General features: G+C 52.2%; 1 protein-coding gene across 9 annotated transcripts; it reads right to left on the bottom strand.

Annotated features, from left to right (window-relative positions):
- Nucleotides 1-1038: 1038 nt before the first annotated feature.
- Grk6 (G protein-coupled receptor kinase 6) lies at nt 1039-16325 on the bottom strand. Of its 9 annotated transcripts, none has more exons than XM_048792290.1 (16): nt 16213-16325; nt 12666-12761; nt 11545-11657; nt 11341-11418; nt 10888-10988; nt 10535-10627; nt 10387-10450; nt 10142-10282; nt 9673-9863; nt 8843-8880; nt 8647-8736; nt 7447-7655; nt 7207-7344; nt 3091-3228; nt 2872-3006; nt 1039-2210 (listed from the first exon to the last, which is right to left on the bottom strand). In XM_048792290.1, the coding sequence occupies exons 2-16, from the start codon at nt 12715-12717 to the stop codon at nt 2157-2159; spliced, it is 1635 nt and encodes a 544-aa protein (XP_048648247.1). In that variant the 5' UTR covers nt 12718-12761; nt 16213-16325; the 3' UTR covers nt 1039-2156. The 9 variants fall into 9 exon arrangements, with proteins under 9 accessions (XP_048648247.1, XP_015344027.1, XP_048648244.1 ...); XM_048792291.1 differs by lacking the exon at nt 1039-2210 and adding an exon at nt 2421-2680 and having other exon boundaries at nt 16213-16316; XM_015488541.2 differs by lacking the exon at nt 16213-16325 and having other exon boundaries at nt 12666-12763.
- Between the last annotated feature and the right edge of the window lie 159 nt (nt 16326-16484).

The raw sequence follows: 16484 nt of genomic DNA, 5'->3' as shown, positions 1-16484 counted from the left end.
GCTCTTATGATAGTTGCTCAGCTTGGTAACCAGCACCCATTCCTCTAGCTGAAGTCCTGACAGTGATCAAGTGATCACTAGCTGCTGGTCTCTTCCTTCAGGACTCAGGATTGAACTGAAGGCCTCAGGATCTCAAGCACGCTAGGCAAGTGCTCTACCACTGAGCTACAGCCCCAGCGGCCCTGCAGGGTGATAGCCATCACAACTATCTTCCTAGTTAAGGGAAGGGCCTGTGCAAAGCCAGCTTGAAAAGTTGCCAAGGCTGTAACTTGAACCCACAACTGTCAACTGCAAAGCTCAAGTGGCTTCTGCAGCCCTAGGTACTTAGGCCAGAGGTAAGAAGCAAATCTTACAGGGCATTCTTGGTGGCTGGGGACACTGGAAAGCTACCAAGCAATGATGGGGTTTGCAGTCTGGGGCAAACTTGTAATCAAACAGCTCTCGCCCCTAAGTATTTACACAGGTGGTCCACTGTAATGTTCTCCCCAATCCCTTTTGTTCTCCATGTGTCTCTCTTTCAAGCCTGGCTAACCATTACCTACAGAAACCCTGAAGGCCTTCTTTCCAGTATCATCACCCACATTTAATGTTTCAGCAAAACTGAGATGGGTCTCATGCACCAACCCAGGGCCAGGTACATAACAGGGGGCCAAGTTAGGAGACCAGAGACAAGTGTTCCTAATAGCAGCTCTCACCTGGCTCCCTAAGCTGTTGCAAGTTCACATTAAGGCAGGTCACCTTGGCTTTGAAAAGCTCAAAAGCAGACCAGCCAAATCCACACCCCAGGGGGAACGGAGGCTTCCTTCCTCAGGCCCCATCCCATTTAGAAAGCTGAGAAACACCAATGGATGAGCCCAAAGGCCACACCAAGGCTACCTGCGAAGTCTACCCTAAGATTTGTCCTAGGGACTTGGAAGGGCAGCCCCTCATAGCCCTACCAGGTCCACCTCCAATCCTTTCTTACTTCTCTGGACCAGAGAAGCAGGAAGACCCCCTCGAACACCAGAAGCAAGAAAGAGGCAGGCAGGGGCAGCTGGCTAGGTTTGTGCTCAGACTGTATTCACAGAGACACGTGGCAGCTTACATTGGACAAAATGAGTAATAAAAATTGGCTTTAAATATGGAAAATCTAGGGCCCTATAATCCCATGTTACCCTAACACTGGGACCAGGATGGTCATCACAGTCTGGGAAGGACCAGGGCTGGGACCTGGGGCACAGGCACAGCCTTACCTTGCCCCCTTCACACACAGTTACACACACACACACACACACACACACACACGCTCCCCATGGGCACACACAGGGAGGGCGGATTATTGCTGGGGACGTGTGTCTGTTGTTATGAAGAGATTCTGGAATGATGGAGGTTTGGCCAGGGATACCCCACACCCTCCTATGGTCTGAGCTGGAGCATTTCTGAAGAGGTGTCTTCAAGACAGGGCCCAGCATAAGAGACAAAGTGCCCTGGGAGCTGGAAGGCAGAGAAAGACCCATCTGGGACAACCTGGGCAGTGGACTGATGGGTCTCATGGTCAGCCCAATCTCTGGTCACACTTTGGCACAGGCCTAGGGGACACTGAAGCCCCAGATCCAGCTCTAACAAGTGCTTGAAGGGACAGTATTGGGTCTGAAATGGTGGTGGCCTGAGCCCAGGACAGTGGGGGCAGGCACAACTGTCATTTGGAGGTTGGTGGTGGCCAGTGCAGTGCTGGGGACTCAAGGGTGTGGCCTGGCCCAGCCTCAGGCGATCTGAGCTGGGCCTGAGAAGCCTCGTTTGGCAGTAACTCCTCTGCCAGCTCCCAGCTCTCCTGACCATGGCTGGCTGCACAGAGGAGTGGAAGCCAGGGCGCCGGTCTGGGGTGGGAATTAAGAGCGCTCTGGTTGCGATAGACACTCGTACAAATACATAAATACAGAAAGCCCCGAGCTCCGGAGAAGAGCTGAAGGGACGCACCTTTGTCCCAGGGACGGCCCAGTCCTTGCCAAACTCAGCCAGGCCAGGGGCTGAGGGGCAGAGGACACTGGGGACAGCTCCGGCTGTGTTCCCCAGGCCACGACTTGAGTGGACAATGGGGAAGACCACTGTGCAAAACTGTAAACAGCGTTCAGAGTAGCTGCTACCGCCAATCGCCGGTGGGGGCCTCAGGCTGGGGACTAGAGGCGGGTGGGGAGTTCTTCCTCACTGTCGCTGCAGTTCCCACAGCAATCCTGGAGGGACAGGGAAGACACGGAGGGAGAGAGGCAGAGTGGGCGCCATTAACCACCTATGATGTCGCAAGGGGCCAGCTCTGCCTGAGCAGGCTGGGAGCTGCCTGGGGTCATGTTCTGGAGAAGAGGATCCCATGAGGGGCCTGGAGCAGCAGATCAGGCCACACATGGGTAGGTGTCAGGGCATAGGCTTCCGGCAAAATAACAAAATAAGGTGGACTAGAGAGACCCCAGGACCTGCCAGGGCAAGGCCATTGTCCAAAGGCATGGCATGGGGAGACAGGCAGCTAAGCAAGGCTAGCAGCTTGAAGGGGACACGGTGCAGGGAACTGCAGCAGCGGGGAAGGGGATAGAGGAGCGGGCACCAGACTTCTTTCTCCCACATCTCTCCTCTGCCATGGAAGGGCTGCCTGGGGCTCCCCAAGGCCGGGCAGGAAGGCCAACCCACGGGGAGCCCACACTGCTCACCTCTGGAAAGAGAAAAGAGGCCATGAGCCCAGCCAAGGGTAGGGGACAGGTGGGAATGAGGCCAGAGACCCTGGGCACCGCTGGCAGGGCTGGAGGATGCCCACATCCAGTGTAAGCGGGCACCGGCTCTGCCTCCCACCAGTGTCCCCTAGAGCCAGGCTGGGGGCCCAGTTAGTACACTGTCAGGGCTTACCTGGCGACTAAAGAGTCTCTGCAGCAGTCCTTTCTTGGGGGGTGCAGGCGGCTGGCCTTTCCAGTCCAGGTCTGGAGGAACTGAGCCATCCAGCCCAAAAACATTCAGCTCCTGGAAGCACTCAGTCTCCACCATCTACTGAGAAACAGGCAACTGAGAGAGTTGCCCCCAGGGCCAGACCCCTAGAACCCACCCCATCCCAGCAGGGCAGACCCCCACCTCGTTCTGCCAAGGGATGGGCACACTGCCAGTGGCAAACTTCTGGTAGAAATCCTGGTCGGTGGGCTCCAGCTCCACACCTTTAACTGTGGAGAATTGTTCAATATCCAGAACATCCTTGCAATAAATAGCCTGGGGCTGGGGGCACAAAGGAAGTAGTCAGATAGGAAACATACACACACAAGGAAGGCAGCTCAGCCTTGATTCTCCCTCTGGCCCTTGATCTGGTTCTGCTCCAATACCAGCAGAATCTGGGGTCTAGAGTAAGCAACCAGGTACCCCATACACTTGCTAAGCACAGCAGTCCTTTTTATCTGTAAACTGGCTTCATTATCCCTCACTGATCAATGACTGAATGTGGCTGTGTATAGACCTGATGCTGGGCCACTCCCTCACCAGCCTGGGGGTGAGGAGTGCAGGCTAGGGAGAATTACACGCTGAATCTCAGTTGGCTTCCTTATGCTGGGCCTGAAATGGATGGGTTCCCACCCTGAGATGTCCAGAGGCTTGCTCCATCCCCCCTCATAGCCAATCAGAGGGCCGGAATGAGTCTCCAACAATCTCCCCAGGCCCCTGCAACTTAGCATCAGAAAGCCACTTTCTTTTCCATCTTTATGCTGTCTTTCAAATCCTACCATTAAGGATGTCAATTAAAATATTATGAGCCAGACATGGTGGCCCATGCCTGTTATCCCAGTGGCTGGGAAGGCTGAGGCAAGAGGACTGCAATTTTAAAGCCAGTTTCAGCAACTCAGTGAAGCCCTAAGCAACATTATGAAACCCCGTCTCAAAATAAAAAATAAAAAGGGCTAGAAATGTGGCTCAGTGGTTCTATACATAGCACCAAAAATAATAATAATAATAATCATGAGAGTGGGGGTATAGCTCAGTGGTAGGGCTGTGCTTAATAAACACAAGGCCCTGTGGATTTAATCCTCAGGTCATTTGCACACATCTCCTCATCATCATGTAAAATGGTGCATCCATAGGGCTGGGGTTGTGGCTCAGTGGTAGAGCACTTGCCTAGCACATGTGAGGCACTGGGTTTGATCCTCAGCATCACACAAAAATCAATAAATAAGTAAAATAAAATTGCACCCATCTACAACTAAAAATATATATATATATTTTAAAAATGGTGCATCCACTTTTTGGAAAAATCTGACAGTATCCTTTAAAAGGTAAATCATGTTAACATATGACCTAGTAATTCTATACCTAGGTATATACCAAGAGGAAATATCAACATCTGTCCACACAAAAACTCGTACAGGAATGTTCATAGCAGCCAGGCACAGTCGTGAGCACCTGCAGACCTAGCTACTCAGAAGGCTGAGGCAGGAGAATCCCTTGAGTTCACAAGTTCAAGACTACCCTGGACAATACAGTGAGAACCCATCTCAGAAAAAAAGAATATCATTGTTCATAATAACCGAAAAAGTGGAAATGGCTCTAATGTCTACCAACTGATATGAATAAACAAATTAGTTAGGCCCGGGGAGATAGCTCAGTGGTAAAGCACTTGCCTAGCATGCATGAGGCCCTTGGTTCAATCCCCAGCACCACATTAAAATAAATAAATAAGGCCGGGCACGGTGGTGCACACCTATAATCCCAGTGACTTGGGAGGCTGAGGCAGGAGGATCACAAGTTCAAAAGCAGCCTCAGGAAAAAGTGAGGCGCTAAGCAACTCAGTGAGACCCTGTCTCAAAATACAAAATAGGGCTGGGGGTGTGGCTCAGTGGTCAAGTGCCCCCGAGTTCAATCCCCAGTACCAAAAAATAAATTAATTAATTAAATAAAATAAACAAACCAAATAAAAGGAGAAAAATAAATAAATGAGGTATTGTCCAAACAATGGAATATTATCAATATTGCTATACGCTAACATGGATGAACCTTAAAAACATGCTAAGTAATAGAAGCCAGTCACAGAAGACCATATCTTTTATGATTCCACCCACATATATGAAACATCCAGAATAGGCAAATATATACAGACAGAAAGTAGATTAGTGATTAACAAGGACTGGGGGAGAGAAGAATGGAGAATGACTGCTAGTGGGTATAGGGTTTTTTGTTTTGGCTGGGTAATGAAAATATTCTAAAATTTATTGTGGTGATGTCTGTATAACTCTAATAAAAGCTACTGAACTGCATCCTTTATATGTGTGAATTGTATGGTATGTGAATTAATCCTCAATAAAGCTCTTAAAAAAATACATCATCATTAAGCTTGCTTTTCATCTATTGCTTCTAAAACATTAAGCTCCAAGGCACTGATTTTATCTCTAACTTTGAACTAAAGACCACAAACAGTGAGATTATTTCAAGGTTACTTAAGATGATGTGCATAGGAAGCAGTCTCAGAGGCAGGCTGATGGAAGTCAGGCCCACTTGGTTCAAGTGCTAGCCCAGGACAACACCCACGCTTCAGCATTCCTTGGAGACCTACTACACAAGATACAGAGGCAGCAGCTCCCTAGCTGGCCTCCCCACTTATACCCACACCCTCCATGGACCCACTCCCTACACTTTACATTCCTGCTCAAACTTCCAAAGCTCCGTCATTTGGGGCTCATGTTCCTCTTTCCCTGCATATATTTGCTCCAGGCACACTGGTCTCCTCACTGTGTTTCATCACACTAGACTGTTCTCTTCTACAGGACCTCAATACCTAGCTGCTCTTTCTGCCTATAATGCCGGTAATGCTTATATCTTGGCCTGGCTCTCTCCCTCACACATTTCCAGTTTCTGCTTAACCATCAAAGATCCCCCTGTCTAAAACTATGATGCCCCCACCCCATCACTCTCTGCCTTCTTAGCCTGTTTTTTTTGTTGTTGTTGTTGTTGCACGTAGCGGTACCTGAAATACTTTCTAATTTATTGGTTATTTTGGTGTGCCTTCTCGATTGAACATAAAGACAGATTTGGGTCCTATGGACCTTATTATTTTCAAGGTCTGAGCACTCATGTATTTGTAAAATTAAATGTGGCTGGAAGCAATCAACCCAGCCTGACTATCACCTTCTAGTCTCCCCAGTGCTCCTGATGAACTGTCAAGCACAGGACCCAATTTAAAAAAAATAAAAAAAAATTTTTTTAGTTATACATGGGCACAATATTTTTATTTTGTTTATTTATTTATTTTTATGTGATGCTGAGGATTGAACCCAGGGTCTCACACATGCCAGGCAAACGCTCTACCACTGAGTTACAACCCCAGCCCCACGGGACCCAATCTTTATAGAGCAAACACATGTCCTAATCCTGGCCAATCAGAACCTTTCGTATAATATTACACACAAAGTAGCCTGAATTCAGAGAGAGGGATACAGTCAACAGGTTGAAGTAGAGCCAAGGGATGGAGAGTTGGCAACACAGCATGAAACCCTGATGTTGACCCTACTCAGGAACTTTCTTGCCAAAGGAACCAATAAACTTCTTATTAGACTTAAATAAGTTTGAACTGGGCTTCTGCCACTTGGAATCTGATGACTAGAAGATATTTTTGCTTGCAGGGTGCTTGACTCACGAGATACTTAATAAATCCCCCCACTGGCATCTCCATCTGGGTTTTTCTTTGGGAGATGGATCACTCCCACTCAGTGGTCCAACTGGGTATGTGATCCAGGGATGATCAGTGAGGGTTCTCTGAGCCATCAGAGGCAATGAACACCAGCCTGAGGATTTTTCCCCTTTGGTATTTCTTTTGAAATCTCTAGGCAAGAAATTCTATCTATGGGGAAGACTGAACTGGAAGGATGTGGGCCTGAACTGCTGGAGGTCACTCTTGCCACGCCCTGGGAAGAGCCACTTGACAGTGAAGACTACATAATCAACAGTACATTGTGGAGGGAGAAAAATGAATTCCTTCAGTACTACTGGAGTCACCCCACCTTCATCCCTCCATCCAGATATACCAAAAGCCAAACCTATCCTGAGGTTTTTCCATTCTTATGAATCGAGTGAAGTGTGTGTGTGTATGTATACTTAGCTAAGTCATAAGATTGGATTTTCCAACATCTGCACTGCAGATGTTTTGACCACTACTCCACGGGACCCCAGCCCCAGCCCTACTTGGCCCTGCCCTCAGCAGGAGTGGGAGGCACTCACATCAGGCTTAAAGGGCGGTTCCAGCATGCCAGCTCCCAGCCGCTTGAAGTTCAGTTTCTTGAAAAGGGGGTGCTCCTTCACCTCTCGAGCGCAACCCCCACGACACCCTAGGCGCTCCGCAGGGTCTTTGCAGAGAAGCTATGGCAGGGCAGGGATGGTCAGGGTGCCCTTGGGTGGGCAGGTTGGTGAGGTGCCCCAACTCCAGCCCTGGTCAGTCAGGCCTCCCCCTTGCTGCAGTACCTGGGAGCAGAGTGAGCGGGCCTGCGGGGAAAAGCGCTCAGAATACTCCTCAGGCACTTCCTTCACCAGCCGCTCCACCTCCTCCCGCTTGATCTTCTTTTTCCTTTGCTGGAAGGGCGACTGGCCTGCGATCATCTCATACAGGAGGCAGCCTAATGCCCACCAGTCAGGGCTGAATGTGTACCGCTCATTCTTTACCACCTCTGGAGCTGGGCAAGGGGCACAGGAGCCAGGGCTGGGTAGGTGGCAGGGAACAGACCCTTCAGGCCCCAGGAATGCCCATGAAATTGGAGGATCAACTCAAATACCCACTGGCCAAGCAGGCAACATCAACTTGATAGCGACCTTGGCGAGTATAGAACACACACCCCATCAAAGGGAGTTGATGTGGCCCTGCAGAGGCACCCAGGATCCCAAGGTCTTGTTTTGTTTTTTTCTTTGTGGTGCTAGGAATCAAACCCAGGGTCTTCCATATGCTCAGCAAGTATTCTACCACTGAGCTACAATCCCAGCCCAGAAATCATTTTTATATGAAACTGTCTGGCTTATGAAATGTTGGCAACCAATCAGAATTGTTTTAAAAACAATTTGACTTCAACACAAATATGACAAATGGGGCCCATGTAGCTACTGGCTTGCAGCTTCTGGATTTCCTAAGGGAGAAAAGAGAGAGGGCAGAAACTCCTACTTGCTGATCCCTTCAAACAGCCCGGGCAGGCACCTGGGAGTTCCCCTCCACTCACTATCTCTTTTCATCTCAAGGCTACCGGGAGGCAATACAGATAATCCTTTTGCAGTAGAAGAGAGGCAGGAGAAGTGGAGCGCCTAGCCCAAGGGCACAGGACAGGCAAGGGGTGGAGCCTATAGAGCCGGGACTATGCCCACTGTGGGGTCACATTTTGGGCCCTACACTGGTCTGTACCACAGATAGGGATGCCTACTCCAAGCATGGGCAACTCAAGGGAGGGCAACAGATTGATTCCCTTCGCCCCCTTCCCTGGTAGCCACCTGCAGATCCAGCCAAGAGTAGTGCTTCATAAGTATTTAGGGAATGAATGATATTGATTCACAATGTGAGACTCTGGCTGAGTCTTGGTCTGCTCATCTACAAAAGAGGAACACCAATGTGGGCTGTCTACTCCCTAAGGCACAAGAGACCTCCATACAGAAGTGGGTGGGCTAGGGCACAGGGAGACTCACCCATGTAGCCCACGGTGCCCACCCGGCCTTTGATGGTCTGGCCTTCTGGTACATGCACAGCCAGTCCCAGGTCAGAGATGCGGATGTGGCCTGAATGGGGGTGGGGAGAAGTAGGTAGGCCTGTTAATAGGCCAGGCCTTCCCACCCCACCCGACCTCTGTGCTGCCCCACCCGACCTCTGTGCTGCCCCACCCACCGTGGTCATCCAGTAGGATGTTCTCTGGCTTCAGGTCCCTGTGGGAAGAGAAGAGCAGGGTCAGGTGCTACTTAGGTTGTTAGAAAGCCACACAGGGCCAGTCCCTTCTAGCTCACTTGGCCCCTGGGATTAGATGTGGAGCAATGTTTAGGACCTATATGGTATCAGGGTAAGAGGGAGCCCTGCCCCTGACCTCCTGTAGTAGCCCTGACTCAGGAGAACAGATGAAGGCTCTACCAAACTAGGACTCCAAGAAACTTTGTAGGCAAGTAAAAGGCAGCCCGAGTGGGGGACTCCACAGACACCACCAGCAGTCTCGTTCATAGCTGGTGTCAAGGAACTCCCTCCTGTTTGTGGCTGACTCTACCTTTCCTCTTCAGATGGGGCTACCTATCCATCCCCTCATGGGACGTTAGGAGGCTCAAATGAACTCATCAGCAACAACTATAATAACAGAGCTCTCTACCACTGGGTCAGCCTGTGAGTTAGGAACGGCAGTCTGCCATTTCCAAAGGAAATAGTGTAGGGAGCAAAGAGCTCACTGACTCAAGGCCACACAAAGAAGTCTGTCAAAATCAAGATTCGCAAGCGAGTCAGCCAGCCCCCCAAAACCTAAGTCTGAGCCACTCAAGTCCATTCAGTGTAAGGAGAGTGCTGGGCCCAGAGCTGGCCCAGGTTGTATGTGGTCACAGCCCTAGCACACCAACATCCTTCCACTACCTGGCCCAATCCGCAGCCTCAGCGCCCCTACCTTCAACTGTACCCAGCTGCAGCCCCTTGCTGGGAAGGGCCAAGCCCCGGCACCACTGCCTGAGGCAGCTCCTCCCCACCTGTACACAATCCGCTCCCGGTGCAGGTCCTCTAGGCCACAGCAGATCTCAGCAGCGTAGAAGACAGCTCGTGCTTCAGGAAAGCCAGCCTGGCCCATGTGGTAGATGTGGAACTTGAGGTCGCCTCCATTCATCAGTGTCAGCACGAGGCACAGTGCGTCCTTGGTCTCATAAGCATAGGCTAAGCTCACCTGTGGCCAGGGGACCCGAAACCTCAGGTAGGAGCTGTGGGGCACCCAAGGGTCAGGCTAATGCCAGTTGCCCAAAATATCCTTCTGAGTGTCACTCCTTAGGATACTCTGGCCTGTCAATACTCTTTTGGCATCACCCAGAGCGAGGAGGTGTTATCAGAGGGGGCAGGGCAGGGAGAGGGTAGTCCCTTTGTTAGAGGCAAGGAACTTTAAGCCTGTTGAGGGCAGGATGAGCCAGCATGGCGAATGGAAGGGAGAGGTCTCCTTTCTGTACTTACTACAAACCTACTGTTCACTTTCTCCAGGATCTGCTTCTCATTTAGTGCCATGGCCTCCCCTTTCCGCTTCTTGATCCGCTTTTTCTCCAGCTTCTTGCAGGCATACATCTTGCCTGTTGCGCGCACCTGGCAAGCACACACCTATGGCCAGGTAGAAGCGGGACATGAGGGCCAGTCATGCTCTTGCTGGTAGTGTAGGGCTTGAATTAGGGTACTCTGCCAAGGGCACTGGCCTGGCCACTCACCTCCCCAAAGCCACCTTTGCCCAGGACTCGGTACTGCCTGAAGGTGTTTTTGGTCACTGGCTGCCTGTGGGCAACAGATAAGGGAGCAAAGGCCCATGAAGCATCTCTACAACCTGGCCTGTCCTTGCCCAACTTGGGAGGAACTCACCTTTCCAGCCACTTCCACTGCAGGAATCGGTTGAAGTAGATGCTGTCGAGGTAGTCGGCAAAAGGGGCCATGCTCAGGTACTCGTGGGTCAGCCTGTTGGAAGGACCAACCCAAAGGTCAGCCTGACACCCCAGATTCTCAGCTTGATGGCCCAGGCCTCCTGTGATGTGCATGCTCAGCCCACAAAGCCTTATCCTTGGCCAACCCTCCCGCCAACCCACTGAGGAGAGACATGTTCATCCTGTGCTGAAACTAAGGATGCTACAAACTACCAAGGTCAAGGCCAGTCCTCTGGGCACAAAGAAGCCCCCTCTTTGGGGCACAATTTCAAGCTTGAGGGCAGCATGGCTTACCGGGTCAGCTCCTGGAAGAGGTCTTTGCAGGGCCCCTGCTCCAGCCGCTGGGCGCAGTTAGTAACCAGCTGCCGGGGAACCTCAGGAATGAGGTCAGGACCCTGGGGACAGGCCAGGACAGGTCAGTGCAGGGGGCTCCGTTGGATGGCTGCTCATTCCCGGGGCAGAGCCAGGCATCTCTGCCAGCACTAGGGATAGCAGCAGTCGGGTAGTGCACTAGCTGGTCTCGGGTTGCTGGATCTCTTCTGGCTACTCCCCTTGAGGCTGGGTGAGGGAGAAGTGCTGGCAGCCCGCCTGGCCTGGGTCTGGCCCTGGCCCACCCCCTGGGCTCCATGCCCACAGTGTTGTCTGGAGCAGCTCCAAGGCACTCACTGCCCAGGCTGTGGTCACTCCTCTCCCTGTTGTCACTGAGCCCTGCCAGCCGCCGTCATCTCTCCATCACTGTTCACTCACCGTGTGGCTCAGAAAATTCTGCATTAGCCGCCGCCCACATGCCTTCCGCTTCTCGTCAGGGGTCACTTCGTACTCAGCCTGCAGGGTAGAAGGTAGGGCAGCTTGGGGTTTGAGTGGAGCAATAGGTGTGGGGAAATAGGACAGTGGCTGGGACCTCCATCTGCCCTCAGAGTTGGGCTGGGCCCCAGGGCAGGCTGCACTCACCACCCCGTCCAGGAAGGCAGTGCAGCGGGTCAGCTCAGGCCTCGTGGCGCAGAACTCACGGAACAGCAGGCGCCCGATGGGCTGCCGCTCACACAGGCTGTGGTAGTCACGCTCTGCAGGCCGAGATGGGAGCTGCTGGGGTCACAGACCTGGAGCTCACTGGCAGGATGCTCCTGCCCATACTGCCAGGCCCTGGGCCCCAACAACAGCTTCCAGCCCTCCAGCGTGGCAGCCATTATCTCCTTTAGAAACCTTACCACAACCCTGAGGTGGACACTTATTGCTATTTCAACATACTTGGGACTGGGAGGCACAGAGAAATTAACTGATTAGCTCAATGTCACACAGCCAGGAGTCTGAGCTCCAGAGTCCAGGCCTCCTCTCCTTCCCCCTGTAGTCTCCTGGTTCACACAACTTGTATATGTCACAGTGCTGGGGCTGGGTGCGGTCTGTGAAGTTCCGGCCCCAGCTGGGCCAAGCCCACACCTGTTGCCTGCCTGGCGAAAGTGTGAGAGGAAGCTGTGGCTTCCTGCACACTCAGCTGGGCCTCCTTCCCAGGCAGTGGAAGCAACCATGGCCCACTCATAGCCCACATGCAGGATATCAGAGGGGCTGGGCAAATCATAGGTGCTGCTTAGACCTGGGGCCTCCAGCAAGATAAGCAGGAACTGGAGTCCTAGGCCTTTCTGTCCCCTTGCAGAAGTAACCCTGTCACACTGCATGGCATTGCTGGGCATCCCCCAGGGCTGGCTAGGTGGCGCTAATGAGCACAGGCCTGGAGCTCCTAACACAGTCAACCTGGGAACTATTCCCTCTGGACTTGTGGGCCCTGCTCCCCTGGACTGGCAATTCCTTGGTTTCTCTCAGATTGCAGCCAATTTGCCCTTGCCCTCCTCTCCACACCCACTTCAACCAACCCTAGTCAGTCCCTGTTCTCCCTCTGCCCTTCACCCATCTCAAGCCCAGGAACTGAAACTGGACTGGGTGGTGCAGCCTCAACCTTCCTGGTCACTAGACCCTCTAACTTTGCCGCTATACTGTAGGGCAAAGTCTCAGAGGAGGCTCCCCTAGCATTACTGGTCCCCTCCATTCCATCAGCCCCCAGTTCACCCAGGCCTCACCGAGGCTGAGCCGAAGCTCTTCACACTGGCTGATGTGGGGGAACTGAAGCATCTGCCGCCATTTCTTGCTCTTGCCTTTTCGATTTCCACCACCACCTGTAGAAGCAATCAGATGCTGGGTCTCATTTGAGTCAGGCTGCCAGCACGCCTCCACTCAATCACCAGAGTGGTCCCAAGGCCTTCAGGGCACAGGCTGCCTGGGAGACCTTCCTCCCCACACTCTAGCATGCCCTTGCTATGTTCCAAAACACACATGGTCCTCCTGGGCCCTCCAGTTAGGGGCTGGGAGAGCCAAGAGGGGCAGCGAGACCACACCAGCCAGGAGCTCAGCTTCAATTGTTTTTCCCAGCCAGTCTGTAGGAGTTTCCCAGGTGAAGAAAGTAGAGAAGGGTGTCAGAATGGTGGGAAGCCAAAGCCCATAAGAGAACAATTCCAGGTCATGTGGGACAAGCTTGAGAGATTCCAGGGGCAGACAGCAGCCTGTGTCACCAGAGAAGCTCCCAGGCCTTTATCAGGAGAGCATCAGAGTTTTATCCTTTGTGCTTCTCTCTGCCCATAAGCAAGGTGGCAGCATGAGGGCTGGCACTCAGGATTCCCCCTCTTCTGCCTTGCACACAGGGGCTTTCCCGGTCCTGATGCTTGCCTCGTTTTACCTAGCTGATCTCCTGTCTATAGCTGCTGACATCCCAGTAGCAGCTGAAATGCCTTCAGAACCCAACAGGTAGGGAAAATGTGGGCCAGATGTGAGGCAATAGAGAGTGGTGGGGAGTGTGATGTTGTAGCTACTCATATTGGAAGAGGCACCAGGGAATGCCCCTTCCACCATGGGCAGCTATAACACAACTCCAGATGATTTATTGGTTGTTGCTAGACAGAATGCTGGCCCACTCTGGCCAGTTCTTCTGAATTTTCAAAAGCAGCTAGAAATCTAGACTAACACATGAAATGCTGGTTCCATTGATTAAAAATTGAGAGGGGGGGGGAAAGCCAGGTGGGGTGGTACACGCCTATAATCCCAGCAACTTGGGAGGCTGACACAGTAGGATCACAAATTCAAGGCCAGCCTCAGCAACTTAGCAAAACACTAAGCAACTTATCAAGACCCTGTCTCAAAATAAAAAAATAAATAGGCCTGTGGATGTGGTTCAGTGGTTAAGCATCCCTGAGTCCAATCCCTGGTACCCAAAACAAAACAAAAAAACTGCTGCAGCCAAATAAATAAAACATGTCAGAGAGCCAGCCAGATGTGGCCTGTGGGCTATCAGATTGAGAATGGCGGGAGGGGCCTGAGTCTTAGCCTCTCAGACCTGGGAATGGATCTCCAATTCACACTTGGCCCATCACTTGCACTTGATGACCCTCAATTTCTCTTTATGTCTTTCAAGTCCAAAGCTACCTTCAGAGGTATTATGAGAGTGGTCAGGAGTCTGTATCCAGCACTCAGGAGGCTATAGCAAGTAGTGGGCCCAGGTCCAACAACTTAGTGGCAACCTTAGCAACCACTTGCCTTTTCTAACCTCAGTTTCCCTTCAGGTTCCCCATCCCTATCTCCATCTAGCCTGGATGGAGGTAGGTATAGGTGGAGGAGCTGCCTTGGGGGGCGGAGCAGGGCTGAGTCCCTCAATGGGTTCCCTGACTGAAGCTGCCTGGAGGAGGAAGTGTTGCAGAGGCCCCTTGAGAAACCTGATGGTGGCCCTTCTGCAGCCTGCATTTGTACCCCACAGTCATTGCTTCACTGTGAGTGAGCAATAAACCTCCACCCCTAACCCAGGGCAAGGCCTCCCCAGAAGGGGAACTCCTCCCCCACCCCCACGGGTCCCTCACCCAACCCTCCATGTCCTGCTTCCCCCACTAGTTACTTCCTCCTCCCCCTCCTCCCAGCCACATCAAGGCAGCAGAAAAGAGTCACATGCAAATATCCTGTCCTGGAACTGACAGAGGACTCCACAGGGCTCCTCTCCACCCTACCTAGAACTCTCCCAATGCTTATGGGCACCTGGAAAAGGAAGGCAATACAAGGGAAAGCTCACACCCCCAGTGTTGTTCCACTTCACCCTCACAGCAGTCCTACCAAATTGGGCCCAATTTCATGAGAAAATACATTCTGAGTAAAGAAACAGTTTGACCAAGATCCCAGAGCCAGAAGGTGATGGTGGCAGGATTTGAATACAGCTCCCACAACTCAAGTTCCTTTTCCACCTCAAATATGCCTGGCATTTATTAAGTGCCAATTGTATACATATGACAAGGGTTTCCCAAACGACTTAGGTCACTCGGATCATTTCGGAAGCTGTCAAAGGTCCTGGATCCTAGACCCAAGCTGTCAGCTAGCACAGCTCTTCCATGGGTCTGGGTTCAGAACCCAGTGCCAAACAGGATATCCTTTAGTCTTTCTAATCCCACCCAACCATTCCACAAAAAAGGATAGTGAAGTTGAGGAAGAAGAGACTTGCCTAGAGCCATGAAGATGGGAGGGGCAGAACCAGCCAGGATAAGGATTCCCTAATGTAGGCATCAGACCCATCTGGCCATACAATCCTGCACCTTGCTTAGGGTCCAACAGACCTTGACAAAGATGCCCACACCGTGTAGCCAGGCAAGGCAATGCCCTCAGCAGGCTTGAGGCCTGAACTGGCTATAGCCTGGCAGGGCTCTCCCCACCCCTCCTCCCTGGCTGGCTGGATGACGAGGCAGAACAGAATCGGCAGATGCCCCCAGAGGCTGAGAGGAAGGCCCAGCCCCTGGGCTCGGTAAGGGACAAGAGATAAGACAAGCTCCCAAGGCACTAGCTTGATCCTATTTCCAGGCAGCATCTCACTGGGGTGACACACACTGGGTAGGTAGGCAGAGGACACCAGGTACTACACCCAGACAGGAGCTCCTCTGAGCTTCCCTATGGACAGTCCTGGGCATTCTGTGTCCTAGGCCTTGGGCAATTACAATCTGCTGTGATCTGGGATTAGTCTCTGGTCTGAGCCTTTTTTCCCAGCTGTAAAATGGGACAGAAAGGCAGACGACTCTTTCAGCCTGGAAGCCCAGCAAAAAGTGGAAAAACCGCAGGATTTCCTGGCCCTAGAGTTCTAAAAAGAAAGGACTTGTTCACTGTTTTTTGTCCAGCACCCTGGACAGGATGGGGCACAGTACTGGTGTCTGTTGATTATGTTACTGGGGAGGACTATGGCAGGTGAGGGGCAGACTGACCACAGGGCAGTGTGGGTCAGGTCTGGTCCAGTGTCTCCCAGGACCCTCACATTGCAGGTGCCTGATAACATCTGAAGTGGGAGCCATGAGGAGCTACATACACACACACTAAGTCCACCAGAATGGCTTCCCCAGCCTAACCAGCCCAGCATGGGCTCCTACTTATTTCTATCTGCGTTTGTTCCAGTAGGTCATGGGCTTCCTGAGAGCAAAACCATGACCCATTCACCGGTTTTCAGTGTCCTGGGGTTCCTAACAAGTGACAGTGCTGTTGGTAGTTTATATGACCAGGAGTTTCCCCAAGTCGGGTGAGTTGTGCTACGCAACTGTTCATTCATTCTCTGACCTTTAAGGAAAGCCAATTTTGTGCAGTTCAGAGGTCTGGGCCCAGGGCACGTGGGGCATCTTCTGGCCTTTCACCTGGAAGAGGCCTGAGAGAGAGGCTCTCTTGGGGCTCAGGTCTCACCCTTCCCTCTTCCTTCCTCTCTCCTACCATCACCCCTTCACAACCCTTCCCTCCCCCATTGCTGCGAGGGCGGCGGTCTGACCCCCGCCCCTTCCTGGGCCCCAGCTCCCGGGGGCAGGTGCGGAGGAGAAGGGCGACGGGGCCGGAAGGGT

Source organism: Marmota marmota, unplaced genomic scaffold, assembly GCF_001458135.2.
Source record: "Marmota marmota marmota unplaced genomic scaffold, marMar, whole genome shotgun sequence".
Taxonomy (NCBI): Eukaryota; Metazoa; Chordata; class Mammalia; order Rodentia; family Sciuridae; genus Marmota; species Marmota marmota.
This window is presented reverse-complemented; position numbering and strand designations above follow the sequence as displayed.